The sequence below is a fragment of the Solanum pennellii genome, chromosome 11 (genome assembly GCF_001406875.1).
Source record: "Solanum pennellii chromosome 11, SPENNV200".
Lineage (NCBI taxonomy): Eukaryota > Viridiplantae > Streptophyta > Magnoliopsida > Solanales > Solanaceae > Solanum > Solanum pennellii.
Window position 1 is genome coordinate 3,104,372 of NC_028647.1, and position 22,086 is coordinate 3,126,457.

Consider the following 22,086-nt stretch of genomic DNA (forward strand, 5'->3'; position numbering starts at 1 on the left):
ACTCATCAACTACTAACATCTAGGTACAGAACAGATCTCGAAAGAGAGGTCTTTCTTTAGGGTAATGACAGTGTATGATAGGAATTACAAAATACCGTCTAAATTCATCCTATTTGGGAACATCAATAAATGCAATAATTTTATTATGCCAATATGTCACAAGATATAAATAGAGTTAAAACAACTCTGTTATCTCGAAATTTTGTACATGATGATGGATATCCATTTCAACAAGCAAAATTTAAGCTCAAGTTTTCACGCATTATGGTTTCCATGGCGGAGGTGGTGGTGGACTCATTGGATATAAAGGTGGAACAGCTGAAAATATTATATTCTTGTCAATACCATAGCCACCAGTACCAGTTAAAGAAACCAGTGCAGCAACAAGTCCTGCATTTCCTGCTAGTGTTGGTTCTGTATAGCTGAAATTCGTGCGTAAATCTTTGAACTTGTCAAATTTATCAGGTCCTCCTACCATGGCTCCTGTTATGTTATGAACATTGGCTTTTTTAGTGTCTCTCCATCTCCATCCTCCAGTGCATGAGTACTTTGTTTTACCAGTAGGTATTGATGCACCTCTATGATGAACATGTTTTGGGAATTTGTCTCCATATCCCACTATGTAGCTCATCTTCAAGGGATTTTCACCTAATATATAGTTCATCTGTTTTTCAATGAAAAATGACAAAATATTAGGACATGAACATTACTCCGTCTGATTCAATCTGTTTGCCAAGTATTGACTTGACACACTTTTTGAATCTTGTGATCTTAAACTAAAGATAGGTAGAATGTATGAAAATGTCATCTAATCTTGTGGTCGTAGAACATAGAAAATGCTTGTTTTTTTAAATGACTTCTGTCGTATCAAATACACAATCGACCATGTATGAAAGGGATTGATGTGCAGACCTGGAAAGTTGCAAAACTGCGAAGATCTTCCAAGGTGATAAAGAAAGGGCCACAGTACCATCCAGGAACACCAGTGGCATTCAAATAGTCAACAAATAGTGATGCCAAAAAAGCTGCATTTGCTACATACTGCAATGGCTGACCATGCCCATGATTTAACTGGATAAGTCCACCTAAATATGTGAAAACAGGCGAATTCAAAATTTGAAAATTATTGATTTGGAGAAGTCTTCGGTAGGCACTACGAATTTAGTGGCTGTAACTAGAATTTTCACTAAAGAGATTCAAACTATAAAGAAGTAAACATGCGTAGAAGCCATGGGGAGTCAATATCTACCATATATAGATTTTAAAAAATAGTATCGACCCTGTATATATAATGTAATTTTCGACAAAAGGGGTTTGTATGAACCTTTTCGATACCCTAGCTCCGCCTCGGTTAAGATCCAATTACAGTTGACTTCCACCTAATATATAACACCTCAACAACTGAGATCCCGAACCTTTTCAATCTATCTTTAGAAGTAGGGTGAGTGAGTTTGTTCCTTTTTCAGAGAAGGTTTTGGAGTATAGAAGATTCCACCAGATCTAAAGTCTCTATCAACTAATTTCTCTTTTGTTGGTGCAAAAGACCTATCTTTCCAATCTTGTGATCTAAAAAATGTTTAATCAAAAGCAAGTTCTTGCAAGAGGTTAAGGCATACCTTTAGTGAAATTGAAGACCTGGAACCTCTGTAGATAGGAACACATGGTAAGACCAGTGATATTATGATAGCTACTCAACATTTCCTCATAAGGATAACCTGGATTCAAGAATATCCTCATCCTAGTTAACAGCAACATAGCTGCAGGCACCTTGTTATCCCAACTCAACACACTCAAATCCGGGATCATGAAGCGTGCATTGGTATTCTTAGACAACGAAGGATTAGTAGCCAACGATATGTAAGTTTTATTACCAGTAGCATAATATAGCCAAGCTGATCCCCACATATGCTCGTCGAAGTAGTTTGTGGAGTTGTAGAAAGGTTCAATGTATGGATTTCCACGACAATATGAAGTCCGTTTGCCTAAGTCCCTGGCAAAGTCAAAGAGAGTCTCTGCTCCTTTAACTAGCTTTCTTGAATATTGTTTGTTATCCCTGAATACTATGGATGCAGCAGCTAATGCTGCTGCCATTTCAGCGGCGAGATCAGGTGCTGAAGTAGCTGTTTGAACAGGGCGTTCATAGTTCATGTCTTCTGGCCTTTGCCAACAGTAGTGATCATCTGGTTTTCTTGAATTGTTCAAAGCACCACCTACCTGAGATCAATGAAAATTGGAACCATATATAATTTAGTATGAACAGTCTAACATTAGGATTAAAGCTTCACTTCAGTTGAGTTCAAACGCGGATCTAGGATTTGAACTCTATGGATTACACTTTATTGGTTCTTAGCGTTCAACTTAACGTATTCTTAAAGGTTCAAACTTACTATTTGTTGCAATTTATGTAGATTTTTAATACTAAAATTTTATAATTCACGATCAAAAAGTATTGAGTTCAGATGAACCAAATGGCTCAATGTTGCATACGCCTCCGCATTTGAGAATCCTTCTTGTCATTCCACTGAATATAACGTGATCTTCACTTTATGAACACATTAACTAAATATTAAAATCAAGACACAATTTTTTGGTATGTGGTAGCAAGAACATACTTCCACCCACTAATTATCATTTTTTAATAAATTTAGAACCTAGTAACTGAAAGGATTATAATACTACTACAACCACACAGTATAATTTCGTAAGTGGAGTTTAGGAAAGATAAGATATACGCACACTTTATAGCTACCTACTAAAAGACCCTTGGCTTAAATGAAAAGTATCCGACCCGCCCGACTAAACCTACCAATAGTCACCAGATTCATATGAGCTACCAAGGAGTTAGCAACGATCTTCTTAAGATTGATTTGCCTTAAAATGATTGAGAAAATATATATTATATTAATCACGCTATCTTAAAGCAAATCCTGGCAAGATGATGGATCCTGCCTTAGGTGCCTCTACATAAGCTTCAAGCAATCAAATATGAACTGGTACCATAAGCACTTCGGCAAAAGAACAAATACAACAGATAGAGTACATAATATTGAAGAATAAGAAACTACGCAATGATTGTGTTTTTTTTAACTTGATGTTAAAGAAGAATATTACCTGTGAGTAAATTTTGTCAATTTTAGTTGCAGAGGAGTTGAAAGTAAGAAGCAAGTAATCAGTGCCCCATTTGATGATATCTGTGATGTGTTCATATTCACCAAGGGCTCTGTACTTGTGTTCATATTCAATCACACTCCAACTCAACAAAGTCATTGCAAATGACATTGGATAATGGAATTTTATGTTGTCTCCAGCATCATAATATCCTCCAACCAATCCCCCTTTAACATCTGTAAGTTTTGATCCATCTTGTAAACCTGAGTCTCCTCTCCATGGGATCCTATTGCTCTTTGGCAATTTCCCAGCTGTATAAATAACTTAAATTCATGAAAACATAATTTACAACAACAATAACATTCTCAGTATAATTCCATCAATTGGGGTCGGGAGAAGATAAAGTATACATAGACCTTACCGTACCTTGTTTGTTTCCTATTGACCCTCGGCTATGTGAAAACATGCATTGATGGTCTAATATTCAGAGGACTAATCCAGGATTTTAAGTTAACGACCCCAAGTTAATATACAATATAACAAAAGTTACTGAATTCACATAAATTCATAACTAGTTGTACTAAATCCACCTCTAGTAATATTTATACCATAAGGTTATATATAAAAATAATTACACGTCAATCACTTTATAAGCATTGATTGGTAACCTAGTAAAATGTTAACTAAACTCCAATCACTAGCTAAAATTTATTGATATTGAAATTCTTAAAGGAGATATGTCATGTATAGAATATAGGTTGCTTTTGCATTGTCAGTTATTAGTTTGTTATAACGATCGCTAGGTCATTTTGAGAACTAGAATTATTTTAATTTTTTTCGTAAAATATAGATGTCATCACGACTTGTGATTTTTGATCGTCACAATTGTTTGTAATCGTACCTTCACAGGTACCTTATTAATTTTTTTTATTGATATTGCAAAAATATGTCACTTTGAAGACATGTTAGCCAACTTCTGAAAATTTGATTTGATAAATAAGATTATTTTTTTCCCATGCAGAAAGCTGGATTCCTAAAAGACCCCTCTCTCTGTTATCTATTTACATATACATACATATAAGACAATAAAATTATTTCCAATTAAAGAATCAAAGTGATGGCTCCCCACGAACTAATAAATTAAATAATGTTCCGTAAATCAGTTTGGATAATTCATTGGGCTCAGAAGGATATTTTCTCATTTTCTTTTCCTTTTTTGAAATTGAGGGTAAGAGAATGAATTAAGCCAAATTCAGATAAACAATCAATTAAACTATTAAAATTATATTCGAATGGATTAAAATATTACTACATTATTCAATAGAATTGATATAATTTATCTCATATATTGTTAATTTATGCTTCCTTTTATAGGAAAAAAGTAACATTTATAATTGGACTTTGAGGATCATCAGTGACGACATATTAATAAGGCTAAGTCATACAAGGGAAAGAAGACTTTGGTTTATTAATAAAAAAAATTATTATTATCAATTAAATTATTATTTTTTATTTTTTATTTTTGCTAGATAAGGAATAAAAATTTCCCTACCAAACTAGGAGTAAGATTTTTTCCTAGACCTATTTTATTATTAGTTTCTAGGTCAAGTGCTAAGGACGTTCTAACTTCATATTCAATGTCTACTTTTTCCTGTTCATATGTTCTAAATTCCTTCTTTTATATATATATAAATTCGTCTTTTCGAGTTTACAAATTTTTCTTAATGCTACATTAAGTCATTTTTGCTTTCACTTTAGCTATTTTTAGTTAAACTTCATTTATAAGTCTATAACTGAAGTTCAATCATTTTTGTCTCGAAAAAAGACTAATCTTCATATTTAAAGTTGTTTATGTGAAACAAATTAAAAGTTGTTATTTACAATAAATTTTAAAGTAACAGAAAATAAATTACGATTATAAAAACAAATACGAAGAAAATATGATTTTTTTTTGATAAATATTGTGGGTACATTTTGACAGTATTAGAAAACTTGTAACGTGTCTATTTCACCAATGACTAATCAATCACGTTAACAAGCATCATAAATTAATTTATGAATATGTGAAAATAGAAAAATATATAGTTTTTGGTACAATATGTTTTACCAAGTCTATGTCCATACATGTACTAAAAGTCATGAACGTTACTATAATTCTGTGGAATTTAAAATAACAAACACCATTTTTATAAGGAGTAATTCTAGCCTATTATAATTATTATTTATTACTTTCCTAATCAAATAAACTTTATTTCTTTCCCTTTTTTAGCTAAACTTTAATCTATCTATACCTTTTACACATCATCTAAGGAAAATGACAAAGTAGAATATTAAAAGTCTGTCTTTTCATTTTTTTTAATCGTACTATTTTTCACGTTAGTTTATTCATCTCGATTAATTCTAATTATTACAAATATATTACATCATTTTATTCATTAAAATTTGAATAAAAATAAAACACATAATTCTTCTCCTACTTTATTATTCACTTTGGTTTATATTGCACACTAAAAGACATAATTATGTATATGAGTTTCATGTTCGCTATTAATTTTAGTTGAGCTTTAATATAAATTTTATGGATTTTATATATTAATGTACTTGAATATAAATATTTGACTTTTTAATTGTAGTTTAAAAATAACCCCTTATATTTCTCCACTACCATTAGGACAAATACAAAATAATTATTTCATCTTCTTAAACTTTAGGTTTTTTTTTACATTTTATATTACGATCTACTAATTTGATATTCAAATATGTTACTTAAAAGACACAGAATTAAAGCTAAAATTTGAAGTTTATAAGTTTAAAATTTTAATTTTTAAATTTTTTAAACTTTATATATTTTTAATGAATTTCTTACTGCAAGTTCAGCATTCGAACAATTTTTTAGCTGACAGATTATCAACATATTTGTTCGCACCTTGAGAGTCAATTCATCTCAAATTCATTAAGAAAAATATAATTGTCATTTTGAGTGTAAGACTCGTCTCAATTTATAAAATATCACCCTGAGAGTCAGATTCATCTCAATTCATATTTTTGATCCGGTTCGAATCTTGTCGAGGGGCGTTTTATCTTACATGTTTATTTACATATGAGATCATCTTTCTAATTTTGTTATCGACAAGCTAGTTTTTGAGGTTGAATCGATCTTTTCTAAACCAAATTTTGATCATTTTTTTTCTCCATGAAATTATTCTCATTTGTCCAAAAAAAAAGTAGTAAAAATTTAAGACTGAAGAGAAAGGAGAAAAACGTACATTTCTGGGCGTCGAAGAACATGAGAGCCTTATGAAGGGCAAAAGTGTAATTATCAGGCAACGGAGGTTGAGATTTATGCTTCGGCCAAACTTTCACGACGATCGTCGGAAGTGCAATCACGGCAAACGCAACGATAAGTCCGATAAACGTATACTTCAACGCTTTTCTGCTACAAATAACACATCCTAAATCGACGTATTTCTTCTTCTTCTTCTTCTCCGACGGACCTAACAACCAACTCTGTTGCGTTTCATCCAAATTCCGACTACTCTGAGTACTCCGATCGTACACATCGTATCGCTGCAGCTGATTCACCGACGCTCTATCCAAATCAAAATTCCGGCTCCGATTATCATCGTCCGTCGTCGATTCACCGCCGGTCGTCGTCGTCGCGATTTCTAACGCACCTCCCCAGTGATTCGAGTACATTATTCCTAAAAACGAAGATTAATGAAAAAAAATTGAGATTCAATGGAAAAAAAATTGACAGCTAAAGTGAAAATTGTAGCTGTGGTTAATGACAAAAAATGGATTATAGAGTTTCTCACATGGTTTAGATGAAACAGTTTTTTCTTGCTATAAAAGTTTAAATTATATATATAATAATATAAGTTTGTTAAAAATATTATAAATATAGAGAGACAAAAAAGAACAAAGGTATTAAATTTTTTTTATTTTTATTTGTAAATAAGAGAAAGTTGACTAACAAAAATTTTAAAAAAGGAGTGGAAAGAGTCATTAGAGTGATATTCTATGTCTAAACGAAATCGGAAAAGCTCATTACGTGACAAACTGTTATCTTATTGATGAAGATTCGATATTAAAAAATACGTAGGGTTTAGTATCAGTCCGTTCGGTTTTAAAGTTTATAGATTTGATTTATTGGTTATTGATTTTTTGAAATATTAAACCGTTATAAAATCATTAAAATATTGACTTATTGATTGTTATAAATTCGGTTATTGGTTTAGCCTTTAAGATTTGACACAAAAAAAAAATCATTGAAAATTACTTAGAAACAAGGAGATAAACCAAATAAACCATGCATATGACTTCAAAAGTTATATTTTGCTCAAAAGCAAAAAATTTTACATTCATGAATAATTATGTGTTTGCGATAACCGGGAATAAAAGTAGGAAATCAAACTTTAAGTCAATGACGTTATACTCATGATGATATAAATATAATTATTTAAATTTACTATTGAATTATTGATTAACTCGTTAAGAAAAAAAAAACCTCAAATCATTAAGAACCGATAACAAGAAAAATCAAAACAGTTATTAAAATTGCTAAACCAATAACCTATTTTTTCGATTCGAGTTATAAGTTTTGGTTCGATTTTAAACAACTCTAATGAAATATATGCATATCTTATCTGTATCTTCTCGTGATATATGTGCGTGTGAGAGAGAAATTAAGAGATCTAGTATAATGATATTCTTTAAAATTATTCATATTCTTATATTTTTGTATTATTATCATTAGTATATAAATATACAACTATTTTAGAAGGAAAAAAAGGATTTTCTTTTTATTGAATTTGATTAAGAAATGTATGATATTGAAATGGAGTTTGAAAGCTGGAAATGATATATAGTGAAACCAAGTAAATCCAGCTACTAGCATCTAATTTTGATTTAATAAATTTATATATAGTAAAATATTATTTTCTCCATCCCAAAATAATTCAAAATAAATGTTAACTTTCATAATTATAGTATTTCTTCTTCTTTTTTGCATGTTTTTCCAATTATACATATATATTTACGTCATTTTCTTAATAATCGCCCTCGTTTCTATTTATATATCGTTGTTATTGTTTAATTTCATAAACTCAATGCATATATGATAATATTTTTTCTATTTTATTCTCTTGAAATTATGTATTATTCGACCGACATAGAAAAACAAAGTAATTAATTCATATTTATTGGCTAAATTATTAATCAAAAATAAGTTAATCCATATTCATTTATTTGAAAGTTTTGATTTCAAGAGTCACTAATTAAGAGTACAATTACAAGTCTGTCTTACATTTTAGGAAACGTAAAATCTAAAATAATAACAACTAAATAATGTCTAATTTAAAAGATATTTACTTATTTTGGAACGAAGAGAATAGTATACACTAAAAATAAGGCTTTTACTAGGGAAGTTTGAATTTTTCTTAGAAATTTGAAAAATCAAAACTAATTCCAATAACCATTAAATAAGAGAGGATTTGCAAACCAATTAGATTCATTTGAATTAATGACATTCTCATCCTTTTGTGCAGCATACTAGGACTAAAATAATTTTGATTATATTTACTAATTAGACTTTGTTAAAAATACATTCTAAAATAATTTAATTTTAAAAAATAAAAAATAAAATATAATTACCTACTCTTTTCATTTTAAATTATGTTAGCCCCCCAAAAATGATCATTTAGAAATTAAAGACAAGAATTAGTAATTGTCTTTAATTATATCTTTATATTAAAAAGGAAAAATGTACAAGTACTCTCTCAATCTATGTACGAAATTTCAGAGACACACTTATACTATAATAAGGTCCTATTACCCCGCTGAACTTATTTTATAAGTAATTTTCTACTCCTTTTCGACCTACGAAGCACTTGCTTGAAAAGAAAGTCAATCAGCGTTGGACCCACAATATAGTGCCACGTAGGCCGAAAAGGGGTAGAAAATTACTTATAAAATAAGTTCAGCAGGGTAATAAGACCTTACTATAGTATAAGTGTGTCTCTTAAATTTCGGGCACAGATTGAGGGGGTACTTGTGCATTTTTCCTATTAAAAAACTATTACTCCCTTTAGTCAAAATAAGTAAATTATTGGAGTTCTTTTTAAGTGAATTGTTCGAATTTTTAACATTTTTTACTTAAAAATATTTACCCTTCATTTTAATTTAATTTTCTTAATTACTTTACATTTTCTCGAACAAAAGTTTGAGAATAATCAAAAGGGCAATAATGGAAAGTAGCCTTTGATTTATGTCATCCGATATTTTTTTCCATAATGAATGTATCATATCCTAACAATTCACTTCATGTAGACCAAAAAAAAAAATACTTATTAGTTAAAGATTGTAATCATTATTTTTTTAATATGCGTACAAAAAAGTAAAACGATTGAAGGACTAGTAAAAAAGGGAAAATATTAAATTAAATAAAAATCAATAAAAAAAATTAATAAAATTTAATTTAATTATTTAAAAAGAAAGCATGAAAAATATATGACAAATAAAATAAATCAAAAGTATCTTAAACAATCCTTAAAAGAATATTTGAGTTTGTGATATTAAAAAAAAAAATTAGAATCAAAATTTGGTTGAAATAGTCAAGATAAATCCTCTTATAAAATTATGTGATGGTTTTATATAACTAAGGGACTAACTAGGTAGGCCTTTATTAAGTGAAGTTCCAATTGAGATTTCAATGCTATTTTTTTTTTTTTTTATGAGTTTAGTCAATTTATCATGAAAGGTAAAAGGGATAAAGAAATCGTGTGTTGATTGTCCTGTAAATATAAGTTGTCTTTTTCCATATATATAAAGGAAATAAATAAATCAATTAAATTTTGGGATGCGTCATGAAGTGCTTTTTTCGGAGTTAAACTTTCGTTTGTCCATATTTCGATAAAAAGTATGTCTTATTTTTCATTCCCATTCCCGTAAAAATGAATACTATGATTCGCGTTTCAAACAGGCATGATTTATGCACATCAAATAGACCCCTCTCTATCATTTTATCCGTTGATATTACTGTTTGGAGAGTTCAATAATTTTTTTTATCATAATATTTTAATAATACAAATGTGTTAAACATTAGTTATGTTAATTTTATAACATTTTTTGTTTAATTGACTATTTTCGGATTCGAATTTCGGACAACTCACTATCATATCAAAATTATAACTCTCTGTAAAGAAGTTCGTATTTTTCCAATCAACGTCATTGAGAATTTGAATAGATTCACATACGCTTTGATTGATACTAGTATATAAGTCATGTTATACTGTTGAATAACAAGCTTTTCAGCCTCTTAAAGAATTAGAAGGATTAGTATACTGCGATGTGTGATTTGATTAAAATTCTAATTTTACAGTCTCGAAAAAAAGAACTGACATTGGTAATGGATATTACAAGAATAGTAGGATAATTTTACTTGTTTCTTATTTTAATTGATATACATATATTATACACTCATTATATATAATCATACATATAGTATACATTTTATACACATACATCCTATGTTTAGCATTATTTAAGTTAATTCTTCTATTGTCTCTCAATCACGTTGAACTTATAATTTTAGATTTCGAATATTTTTTTATAATTATTCAACAATCATTATTCGATTAATTCAAATTTTCATGGATAACTTACATAAATATACTATAATAAAAAAATATTTACCATTTATAGCAATAATATATTTTTTTCACTTGGTCAGTTTTATTTCATTTATAATACAAGTTTAATACATATTACAAAGAATAATTTATTATTCACATATAATACAAGTTTTAATGGTGAAAAATACATTTATCACCATTTTAATACATTTATAATACAATGTGTCAAATTGTTACCAAACAAACATAACATATTTCAAAAAACAATTATAATTCATATATATTGCATACATAATTCACTTTTAATTCATATAGCAGATTTAACATAATATTGATATAAATGGTAATAAATAAAAAATATCGCTAAAATCAGTAATTATTTATTAAAATGTACCAATTTATGTAATTTTTCCAATTTTCATTGTGCTAAGTAGAATCTTCACAAATATTACAAGAGTAGGATTAAAAGATGAAATTGGACTAACCTTTTATCACTGACTAATTGTTTCTTCAGCCCAATTGATATTTGGGCTTTAGCAGCCCATTCGAATATTTTCCCCAATGGTTAAAAAAATAAATACAAAATTTAACCACCGTAATAACTTTTTAAATCGACTAAAAAATGAAGTAAGCCAAACAAATTGAAATAGAAAAGAAAGAATCATTTCTTACTATTTACCCTAACTTTGTTTTACTTATAAAAATAATTAATTTATAGGATAAAATAGAAAAAAATAATAATTAATTATATCTTTATTTCATAAATTGGAATGTATTTTCGAACACATGTTATTATTCGGATTGCGCAATTTAGGATCCATTTGAGGATGATGATCCTAATAAGATTTTTTTTTTTGTACCAAGGCTCGATTTGAGATTTCTGATTAAGGTGAACCAGTCACATCACTACACCACGACCCATAATTATTTTTAATTCTAGGTGTTGGAGTTCTTCTCTTATTTTTCTTATTGACTTTTTTTTTTCACCGAATAATCTAGAATCTATACTGAAATCATAATTAAATTTAGATCACGCATTATTTAGTATATTTATTTTGCAAGCAAGGAAGTAAGTACGTGTAATGTATTCAAATTTCGAGGTATTAAAAAGTGAGAATAATTCTTTTTGTCGACTGCAAAGTCAAACTCTTTTTTTTTTATCAAAAACTATATAATAACCTTTTTTTAAAGACATTTTACGACTATCAATTTTAAAAAAATTAAGAGGTCTAGTTACATTGATTTTGATATTAATAATCTATAAAATTATATATTAATCAGTGTTACTCCTTGCACGTATTCATAAAATTTGAAATGTTAGTTTCTTAGTCAAAAGTCATTTAAAATAAATTGATTTATTCAATTTAAAATATATTAATTATTTTTTTTAGATGTGTATAGTTGATACGACAGAATTTAAGTTATTTTTCATTATTTATGACCGTCAGTGAAGATCAATAATAAATTATAGAAGAATAATTTACGAATTTGACAGAAGAAATTAAAGAAGAGTTCATCATATTATGGGGGAAATTAAACTTAAGATTATATGAAGAACTTATTATTCGTGCTCATGATATATATATATATATATATATATATATATATATATANTAACTATGTATAACATATTAAGATACATCATTATTCGATCAAAAAGATATTTGTTTAAAAGTTGAAATATTGATAACCTCGATGAGACGAGTATTCTTGATTTTGAATAAAAAAATCTCATATTCTAACCATATGATTAAAATTTTTTTGGTAAAAATCATTTTCTCTTTTAATAAGTCTTACAAAATACAAACTAAATTTATTGAGATCATAAAATAGGTATGGAATATCATATAGAAATTCAAAAAAAAAATCTTTTCTTTTGCTAAAAATAAAGAAACAAACTTTGGATTATTCTTTGTAGTCCACCATTAACATTCAAACAAAGTTCCATATTAAGAAAATTGTGTGTGTGTGTGTGTGTGAGGAGACTTAAATGTGTGTAAGGGTGCAACAAATGGAATACAAGGACAAATAAAAGGATATGTCACATCAATGACACAAGACAACTCTAGAAAATACCTTCTTCTCCCCTCCCCCCCAAACCCACCCACCCCCTACACCTTCCTACACCCTACTTACTAAAACCCTAGATTAATAAATATTGTCGAAGCGTTAAATTCTAGTAATGTACGATTCAAATTTAATATGAACCTTAATACGAACTTTGAACATCAAGTAGACAGTTAAAAAATAAACCCTCCTCTCTTCATAAATAAATAACATCTCTTCCTCTTTCTCCTCCCCCACCCCACCCCATCACACTTTCGAATAACTCCTATGTTTTAGATTTATTATTAGAACTTTAATACGAACTCCAAACATTATATGTGAAAAATCGAAACAAGAAAACCTCTCCTCTTCATAAAAGTAACACTCCTTCTTTCTCCACCCCCACCACCACCACGCACTCCAATCCCACTTTAAAATAAATTCTACGTGCATAGTTCATATTTAGCAGAATTTTAATATAAACTTCAAACATAATACGTGAAAAATCGAAAAAAGAAAACCTCCCCTCTTCATAAAAATTAACACCCTTTCCTCTTTCTCCTCCCCTCCAACCCACCCCCACCTCAATACTCACTAAAACCCTAAAAACACATAATTCACACATGAATGACACAAGACAAGTCTAGCTAGTAAATACCTTCTTCTCTTCCTAATAAATACCCCTCCCCCCACCCCCTTTACTCACAAAAACCCTAAAAAAAAACCATAATTCACACACCAAAAACTCCTATATACAAAACCATATTAAGTACTAAGATCCTCCCCCAAAAAAAAAAAAAAACCAAACACACCTTCTCTCTTCTATAATAATCACAACATCATAAAACCAAAAGAAAATCATTTTGCTTTCTCTCCGTTTCCTTAGCCTCTTCTCTTGGGGGACTTCCCTATTTTTTCTCACTTTTTTGCTAACAAAAAAAAAATTCATATATTATTTGTACACCATCTTTATATGTTTTTATAACCTATTATATTTGTCTTAAAACTTAAAGATTGCCCTTCTTTTTTCTTAATTTTCTACTACTACTTCAAATATTTTCATTTCAACAAAACCCCTTTTATTAGTTTTATTTATATCAAAATTTCAACTTATTGAAAACATCTAAATTCTTCTTAGTTATTTTCATATATAGTTGAAGATTTTTCTTGAAGATCATCATCAGTCAGAACCAAAAAAAAAAAAGGTAATCATTTCATCTCTATTTTAGTATAGCATAGGACAATTTTTTTCTTTTTATTTGTTCTATGTTACTAAGATCTTAATTTTTTTTATATAATTTTTTCTTTTTAAGTTGTTTAGTTAATCGACTAACTAAGTTACTAAATTTTTATTTTTTATTTTTATAGTATTTTTGGTTTGAAAAAGAAGATCCAAACTTGACTTTTAGAAAAAATGTTTTGACCTAAGACTATATAGGCACGTAAACTTTCAACAAAATATATATACTAGACTTAGGTGCTATTTTTTAAAATTTATTTTTTGCTTTTTAACTTCTTCTTTTTTTAGTTTGCTTTCTTATTTATACTTTTTTTTTTGTTTCTTTACTTATATTTCAAGAATATGTACTTCAAAGTCTTAATTTTCTCTAATTTAAGAGTTTTAAGTTGTTTTTGAGCTATATATACGATATTATTTTTGAACATTATCATGTTATTTAATAATAGATAATAAATCATATTTCACGAGAGCTAATTTTGCATTCATAATATTATTTTATATATGCATGATATAATTTTCTGGCAAAAGAATTTAAGTAACTATCTTTTGATTCAAGACTATAGATCTCATTCGTTAAATGATTTTACGGTGTACTAAAATATTATTTATAAAGACATTTTTCTATTTTTTAATATAAGTATTTTCTGTAAATGAATTTTAGTTATATATATTGTTAGTGTTAAAAAAAATTTAATTTTTTTTTAAGTGGGTTGATTTATCTACATGTGAATGAATTTCCAAGCAAGGGAGACTAAAATTATGACATTGTAAAGAGAGAAAATTGTATTACTTTTAATTAAACAAATATAAAAAGCTCTTACTTTCATACTTAATTTTCACGGGATCCAATCCCAAAAAATTAAAACTTCCCAAGAAAATTTTTATTATATAATTATTTCTTTTAATTAATCTTTAAGTTATTCATATTACATGTACACAATTTTATTATATTTTATTTTTCTAGCTTTTACTATTATAACTTGTACAAATTATGTACTTTAGTTTGTTATACCATTCTTCTTCATAAACTTTCAAAAAAATATATATATAAATCAGGTGTAATAGTATAGATTTTTATTGGTCTTCATATTACAGCAAATATTCAAAAAAAATTTAAAAAAAAACAAAAACAGGTATGTAGTACTTATTTTACTGTTTCTTTTTGTACTTTCTTAAAATTAAAATAATTTTTTTGGTATCTAAATTACCTTTAATTTATTGATATGAATTTAAATTACTATATTGTTAGTAAATTTTAATATGTGATAGAATCTTAGTTATTATTTTTACTAATATATAGTATCAATTCAGACTTATCAAGAGATTTACATGTAATTAATCGTCAACGTAAAGGATTTTTACGCTTCCATATCATATATATATATATATATAACTTATTTTATCCCTTAAGATTATAACTCCTTACATGTTAAAAGGTTATTTTACGCGTATAAATATTCTTTAGATAACCTGATAGTAAATTCATTAAAGAATTACACTATGAAGTTATATATATATATACATAACTTCTGAACTCATTGTTGTATAAGAGGTTGTAAGTATATAAAACTTAGAACTTCGATTATACTTTGTTTATTAACTCTTTACCCCATTTTTCTTGTTGTAGGTATTTATTATCAATGTCATCTTCATCATCATTATCGTCGAATTCACCATGTGCAGCGTGCAAATTCCTTCGAAGGAAATGCCAACCAGAATGTGTATTTGCACCATACTTCCCTCCTGATCAACCACAGAAATTCGCGAATGTTCATAAGGTGTTTGGGGCAAGTAATGTGACTAAATTGCTTAACGAATTACAGCCTCATCAACGCGAAGATGCTGTAAATTCGTTAGCATATGAAGCTGATATGCGTCTTCGTGATCCTGTTTATGGTTGTGTTGGTGTTATTTCACTACTTCAACATCAACTTAGGCAACTGCAAATGGATCTTAGTTGTGCTAAATCTGAACTTTCAAAGTATCAAAACCTAGGAGGTATGCATATGATTTTCATGTTATCAACGTATCGTTCGGATTTCGAGAGTCAAAAAAATTTCATGTTTGACTTCTTGAAATCTTGACTATGATGTCATATGTTATGTGTCTATACTCACTATCTATCATGTTTGCCGACCTGAAGATTTCAGGTTTGACTCTTGAAATTCGACTCTGGTGTCATATGTTATGTGTCTATACTCTCTACCTATCATGTTTATGTGTTGATCTGATTCTTTTTTATGGCTTAATTAATTGAGTGAAAATATATATCTTTTTTGTTAATAGTGGGACTTCTTTATTTGCTATTATTATATGTATCATATATCATATTTTTTTTTCTAAAATAGCTCAAGGGAGAGAAGCTACATTATTTTTAATACTATTTCAATAGGTAGGAATAGAGGTAGGTTGTGATAATGGGGTTTATTTTTTTATGCTTTTTATTGAAAAATTATATTGAAAAATATGGTATAATTAAGTTGTTTTTATTTATCATATATGATAAATGTAACTGTTGATTTTGTTGATATAGTAATCTAGTGTTAAAAAATAAATGTTATTTTAGTATTTTTTTTGAAAATTTTTAATATAAATTTTTAATTTTGTCATTGTAAACAGGTATTGCTAGTACTACGACTCATGGACTTTTAGCAGCTGCAGCGGCTGCAGCTGCTACCACGGCCCACCACCACCATCATCAGCCGTTTAACTTTATGGCTGGAAGTGGTGGAGGTGGAGGTGGTGGGAGGGATCATTCCCACCACCTTTACCATCATCAGTTCTTTCCTAGGGATCAGCAACAACAACAACATCAACACATGATTCGAGCATTTGAAGGTCATGGGAGCAACAACTTCGATGCGAGTAGCCTTTTTATAGGTCAACTGAGTCAGTTCCAGCAGCCTAGGGCTGCTGGAGCTGATGGACACCGAACACCGGTTGATCCATCTTAGGTAATTTAGGTCACATTTGACTTATTGAGTTGAGCTCAAAAAAAAAAAACAATACTATATTAAGCATGATGATTATGATGGCTAATACCTGTTAATTAGCCCATGCACTAGAGTTAATTATTATCTACTATTACTTATTTTTGAGAGACCAAATTTATGTTCTAGTATAACGTTAATTATTTTGTGAGTGTTTTTAATTCTAATATTTTATGTCACTATACTTCTTGATCATGCTTTAATATTTTAATTTCCCCAAAAATTACTTCAGAATTCTAGTTATTATGTTTATGGAGTAATATAAAGATCTAAATATCACTCTTAAGTATAGTTAGACATATATCTCTCTCTCTATATATATAATAAATATCTTCTCTAATAACGTTTCACTCGAATAATCAAGCTTTTTAAAAATTGGCTTTTTATATTATGTTACTCTTTGTTAAAATATTTATCGTGATTTGATTTTTATTAGTCAAGTTTGACTAATATTTGAATTTAAATTGGATTAAATTAATGTAATATTTTAAAATTAGAACATAAATATTCGAAAATTACATGAAAAATATACAAAGTTATAATTATTTAATATAAATATCGTGAAGAAACACATCTTAAAATATTATTTGAATTTTATGTTGTCTGACTCTCCAAAAAAAAAAAGTAACAAACAATTTAAGATGAAAAATAAGTATATCATGTGTATTTTTATAATAACGTTTTACTGTAACAATCAAAACAAATCTTGATAAATAACGTCGCTACGGAAACATTTTATTTTATATATGTATGTATATATCTATACCAAATCAGAGATGATCTTATATAGGCCAGCTCTAAGTCAAAAAGTAGGGTAGTATTTTAGGTCAAATATGCACAGAAAATAATTGCTATCTATTATAAAGTAAATATTTGAACTATATTATAGTTGCATTTCCTAATATAGTTGGATTAGTCACACGTGAGATTCATGTATTGAATAGTGACACTTTGAAATTTAAATGAAAAAGATCGGTGGCGGAATTAGAGGTTTTGAATTCGAGCTTATATTAAATATCGATCAAGATCGACCTCAAAAGTTAAATTGAATTGTCCAAGTTTTACAAAGGAGCCTAATATATAATGAAATGAACTTTTTGATGGAGGTCCGATAAAAAAAATTGTCATAATTTGACTTGTTAAAAATGAACTTTTTATTGATTTTATTCGAAATATTCGTTCAAAATTTTCGTTCTTTTAGTTGTATTTCTGAACTGAACATCTGATACGTGGATAACGTAATAACACAAAACTTGATATATATCAAACTAAAACTTGAGATGAATTTAATCGTGAAATCACGTATATATTTTTTGTTTATCATAATCACACCTAATATCTTATATAATACATATATGATTTATTGTATAAATTCTTATTGTTCATCTAAATACTCATCATGCATTACTAGTTTATTACAATCCTATTATTTTTCAAACATTTTACATCGAATTATTCACTTAATTTCATGTTTTAATTTAGTCTTATAAAGGAGCATGCAAAAATAAATATATAAAAGATAAAATAAAAATTATAGGTCTAAATAATAAATAAGAGTAATAAAAGATGAATAGCTAGGGACAATGATGATATGCTAGTTGTTGCAAAGTAATGATGAAATTTTTTGTCCTTTTTTTGTAATATTAATATGCATGCAGTAGTAGGGACACTTTATACAGCTGCATGCCTTTTGTCCTCTTTCCCATCTTTTACTCCCATAACTCTATTTCGTAAATTCGGGGCGGAGCAAGGTAAGATCAACGACTATATATATAGAGAGAAATATATAGTTTTTTTTTAATAAAAGTATCATTTAACTTTTTATATTTTGAGTTAGCTTAACAAGATTTCTAATTCTAGCTTTTTATTATTAACTATCTTTTTTAGACTTTGAGATAATGATATGAACAAGTATCGGGAAAAAATCAAGTTGAATTGAGTTGATTCATATCTTTAATTTTTTAGGTTCGGTATTGATATTTTTTCAGAAGTTTTGGTTTGATTCCTCATTCGTAGCAAAAGAAATTACTATAGTTTAAGATAAAGGATAGGATCCTTTATAAATATCGAAAAATCAAGTTGAATTGAATGAATTCATATCCTTAGGTTTTAGGTTCAATATCGATGTATTTTCAAAATTTGTGGTTTGATTTCTCATTTGTAGCAAAGAAATTACTATAATTTAAGATAAAGGATAGACGTAAATATAGAAAAATCAAGTTAAATGGAATGAATTCATATCTTTAGTTTTTAGGTTCAACATCGATGTATTTTTAAAATTTGTGATTTGATTTCTCGATTCGTAGAATCAAATTAGATATGAAAAAAAACAAAGTAACAAGAGATTCATAATTCAGATATAATTACGTTTTTTGTTTAAATTTATGTGATATTTTTATTTTTTAGAGTAAAGTCGGTTAAGCTAAACTGAGAATCGAAGCGGGGCTAGGTGAGATTAATGCATGCCTCCTTTAAATTAATAAACCTTTTCAACTTTAATTTACCAATTATTTTTTTTGTAGTTTTAAGTGCTTTTAATTAATAAAGGTATTTCAAAAACTGATGACTTTTTAAAATAAATAAATGAAATATTGACTTCAAAGTACTTTTTTTCATGTATTTAAAAATGATTAAAATAAATCAGTTCAGACAGTCTCTAAATCTTGAAAATGAAAAATTGTTAAGACACATTTATATTATATAAGTTTGATATTAATATTTTCCTCTTCTTTTAAATCTCGCAATTTGTTTGTACATAACGTTGAAGCTTGTGTTATTCAAATTCTCCAAAAATACAATTATCATATTCGTGTTATATATTTTGAAAACAATTTTTTTTTTTAAAAAATCTAACACATATTTTTATTTTTAAAGAATTTGAACAACGTAACTTGAGATTAAGACTGTCTCACACGACTAATTAAAATATTTTTTTAAATATGTAAATAAAATACTGCATTAGTATTTAATAAAAAAAAAATGGTGGTCAAAGAAAAAGATCCAACTATATAGTAAATAGTACTGATTTCCATGTTACAGTTTGTTATTAGTCATTTCAAATATTTCATACCTATTTGATTGAACTTTCTATCAATAATAATTATTATTCTCCTATGAGCCTATATATAAAATTAAATGCTACTCCTATCATAATAAATCCATATGAAATTAGTCCTACAAGTACATATATAAAAACATTGACATAAAAATGAGAAAAAATAGTTTGATATATCTCTTAATTTTGTCATTTAAAGCTGATATAAACGGCTTATATATATTTTTGTCGTTATAAATGAGCTCACATATACTCTTCATTTAACGGAAGTTAAAAAATTAATTTTAAGTTTATATATTTTACTTTTAATTTTTTTAAAAAAATTATTTAGGGCATATATGATTTTTCTATCAAAATTCAAGGTATATTTCAATTTTTCATACATAAATTACTTTTTGACTTCTTTTATTATAATTAATTTGAGTTTCTTATACTTATTTTATTTTTTTCTTTCATTCCATAGTGTAAAGGAAAAAAATTAAACTTTTTTTTGTCTACATTGTAATTTAATTTTTGTATTCGAAGAACTACAATAAGTTTTACAATAATGTTAGGAAAACATAAATAAATTTGATTACCAAAATAAGAATTCTAAAATAGTCATTGAAGTAAAAAAAAGTCCAAAAAAATATATTTGACGAGAATTAAATTTACTTATATAGGATTATATTTTTTAGAAAAAAATAAAAATTAGATGATTATTTTTTCATTTCCGTTAGAGGAAAAGGTATATGTACGCCATTTGTATATAAGCAGGGGTATATATAAGTTACTTTCATAACAACGGATATATCAGCTCCAAATCAAATCTTTTTCCCTAAAATAAAACAAGGTTTATAGTAGAATGGACTCGATCGAATTTGAATTCTGAATTATAAAAAGGAAAATTTAGTAAAATTATTTTTTCGTAAATTTAAACTAATTAAGTTTTTGATATAACTATCAAATGCTAAATAAATCATTAAAAATTGATAAATTATATAATATTAATTAAATTTCGATATAAATATTAAACATCGAATGAATCGGAAAAAATGAAATGGAAATGGATATCCCGAGAGAAGCGCAGCTTACGAAGCCTAAAGGAAGGGATTGGTAAATGCATTTATTTCGGGTTGTCCCTCTGACTCTGATACTGCCCCAATAAATATTTATTTTATATTTAAAATTTATATTAAAATTAAAAATTAAAAAGAAATTTTAGTTATTATAAATTAAAATATGAAAAAAATATATAATCTCCAATAAGTTATCAATCGAAAACTAATTTATATATAGTGAGAGCATATCAAAACTATAATTGATTTCGTGAAATTAATTTTACATTGATTGTCATTTTACTATAATCCTTTTGTTCTATTTTCTCTGTCCCATTTTATATGGTAGTTTTCGCCTTTCGAAATTTAAATAAGTTTATTTTTGATCGTAATTTTTTTATAGATTCTTTTAGTATTTTGATTTATTAATTATTGTGACGTATAGTACTATTTACGTAGTTTACAAATGTATAAAATTTATTTCAAAAAATTTGAAAATTTCATACGCAAAAATCCGGTCAAAGTAAACTCTCGAAAAATAAAAAGTGCCTCATAAAATGAGATAGAAAAAGTATGTCGAATTTGATGTTAGTAATATGAACAAGCTCACACGAGTATATATATACTTAGAGTCTTGAAAAACTAAAGTGTACTCAGATCTTTATCTCTACCTCGTGAGTAGAGAGAGCACTACTTTCGAAAGCTTAATACATAAATAACACTTTTAGCTTGACTTCAGCAGAAATCTATGTGCACTTTAGACACACATGTTCTACATGTAGGACGTCACATAAAACACAAAATTATCATGTTAGAATCAAAATACACAAAGCGAACATATCTATTTATTTAATTTTATACGAGTTTATGATAGACGATGTAGTCATTTCTATATCAATATCTCATGTAAATAACTATATATGTTATATATATATATTTTTTTTGGCAATTAACTACTTTTTTTTTTCTTACCCACCCA

General features: G+C 27.4%; 2 protein-coding genes across 2 annotated transcripts; one reads left to right on the plus strand and one right to left on the minus strand.

Annotated features, from left to right (window-relative positions):
* Positions 1-37: 37 nt before the first annotated feature.
* Positions 38-6,942, minus strand: LOC107003456 (endoglucanase 12). The gene is made up of 5 exons (XM_015201785.2): positions 6,375-6,942; positions 3,112-3,419; positions 1,617-2,214; positions 913-1,085; positions 38-664 (listed from the first exon to the last, which is right to left on the minus strand). Exons 1-5 carry the CDS (start codon positions 6,802-6,804, stop codon positions 263-265), a joined length of 1,911 nt encoding a protein of 636 aa, XP_015057271.1. The 5' UTR covers positions 6,805-6,942; the 3' UTR covers positions 38-262.
* Positions 6,943-13,488: 6,546 nt separating this feature from the next.
* LOC107003515 (protein ASYMMETRIC LEAVES 2) lies at positions 13,489-17,207 on the plus strand. The gene is made up of 3 exons (XM_015201857.2): positions 13,489-13,990; positions 15,653-16,023; positions 16,645-17,207. The coding sequence occupies exons 2-3, from the start codon at positions 15,666-15,668 to the stop codon at positions 16,977-16,979; spliced, it is 693 nt and encodes a 230-aa protein (XP_015057343.1). The 5' UTR covers positions 13,489-13,990; positions 15,653-15,665; the 3' UTR covers positions 16,980-17,207.
* Positions 17,208-22,086: the final 4,879 nt, after the last annotated feature.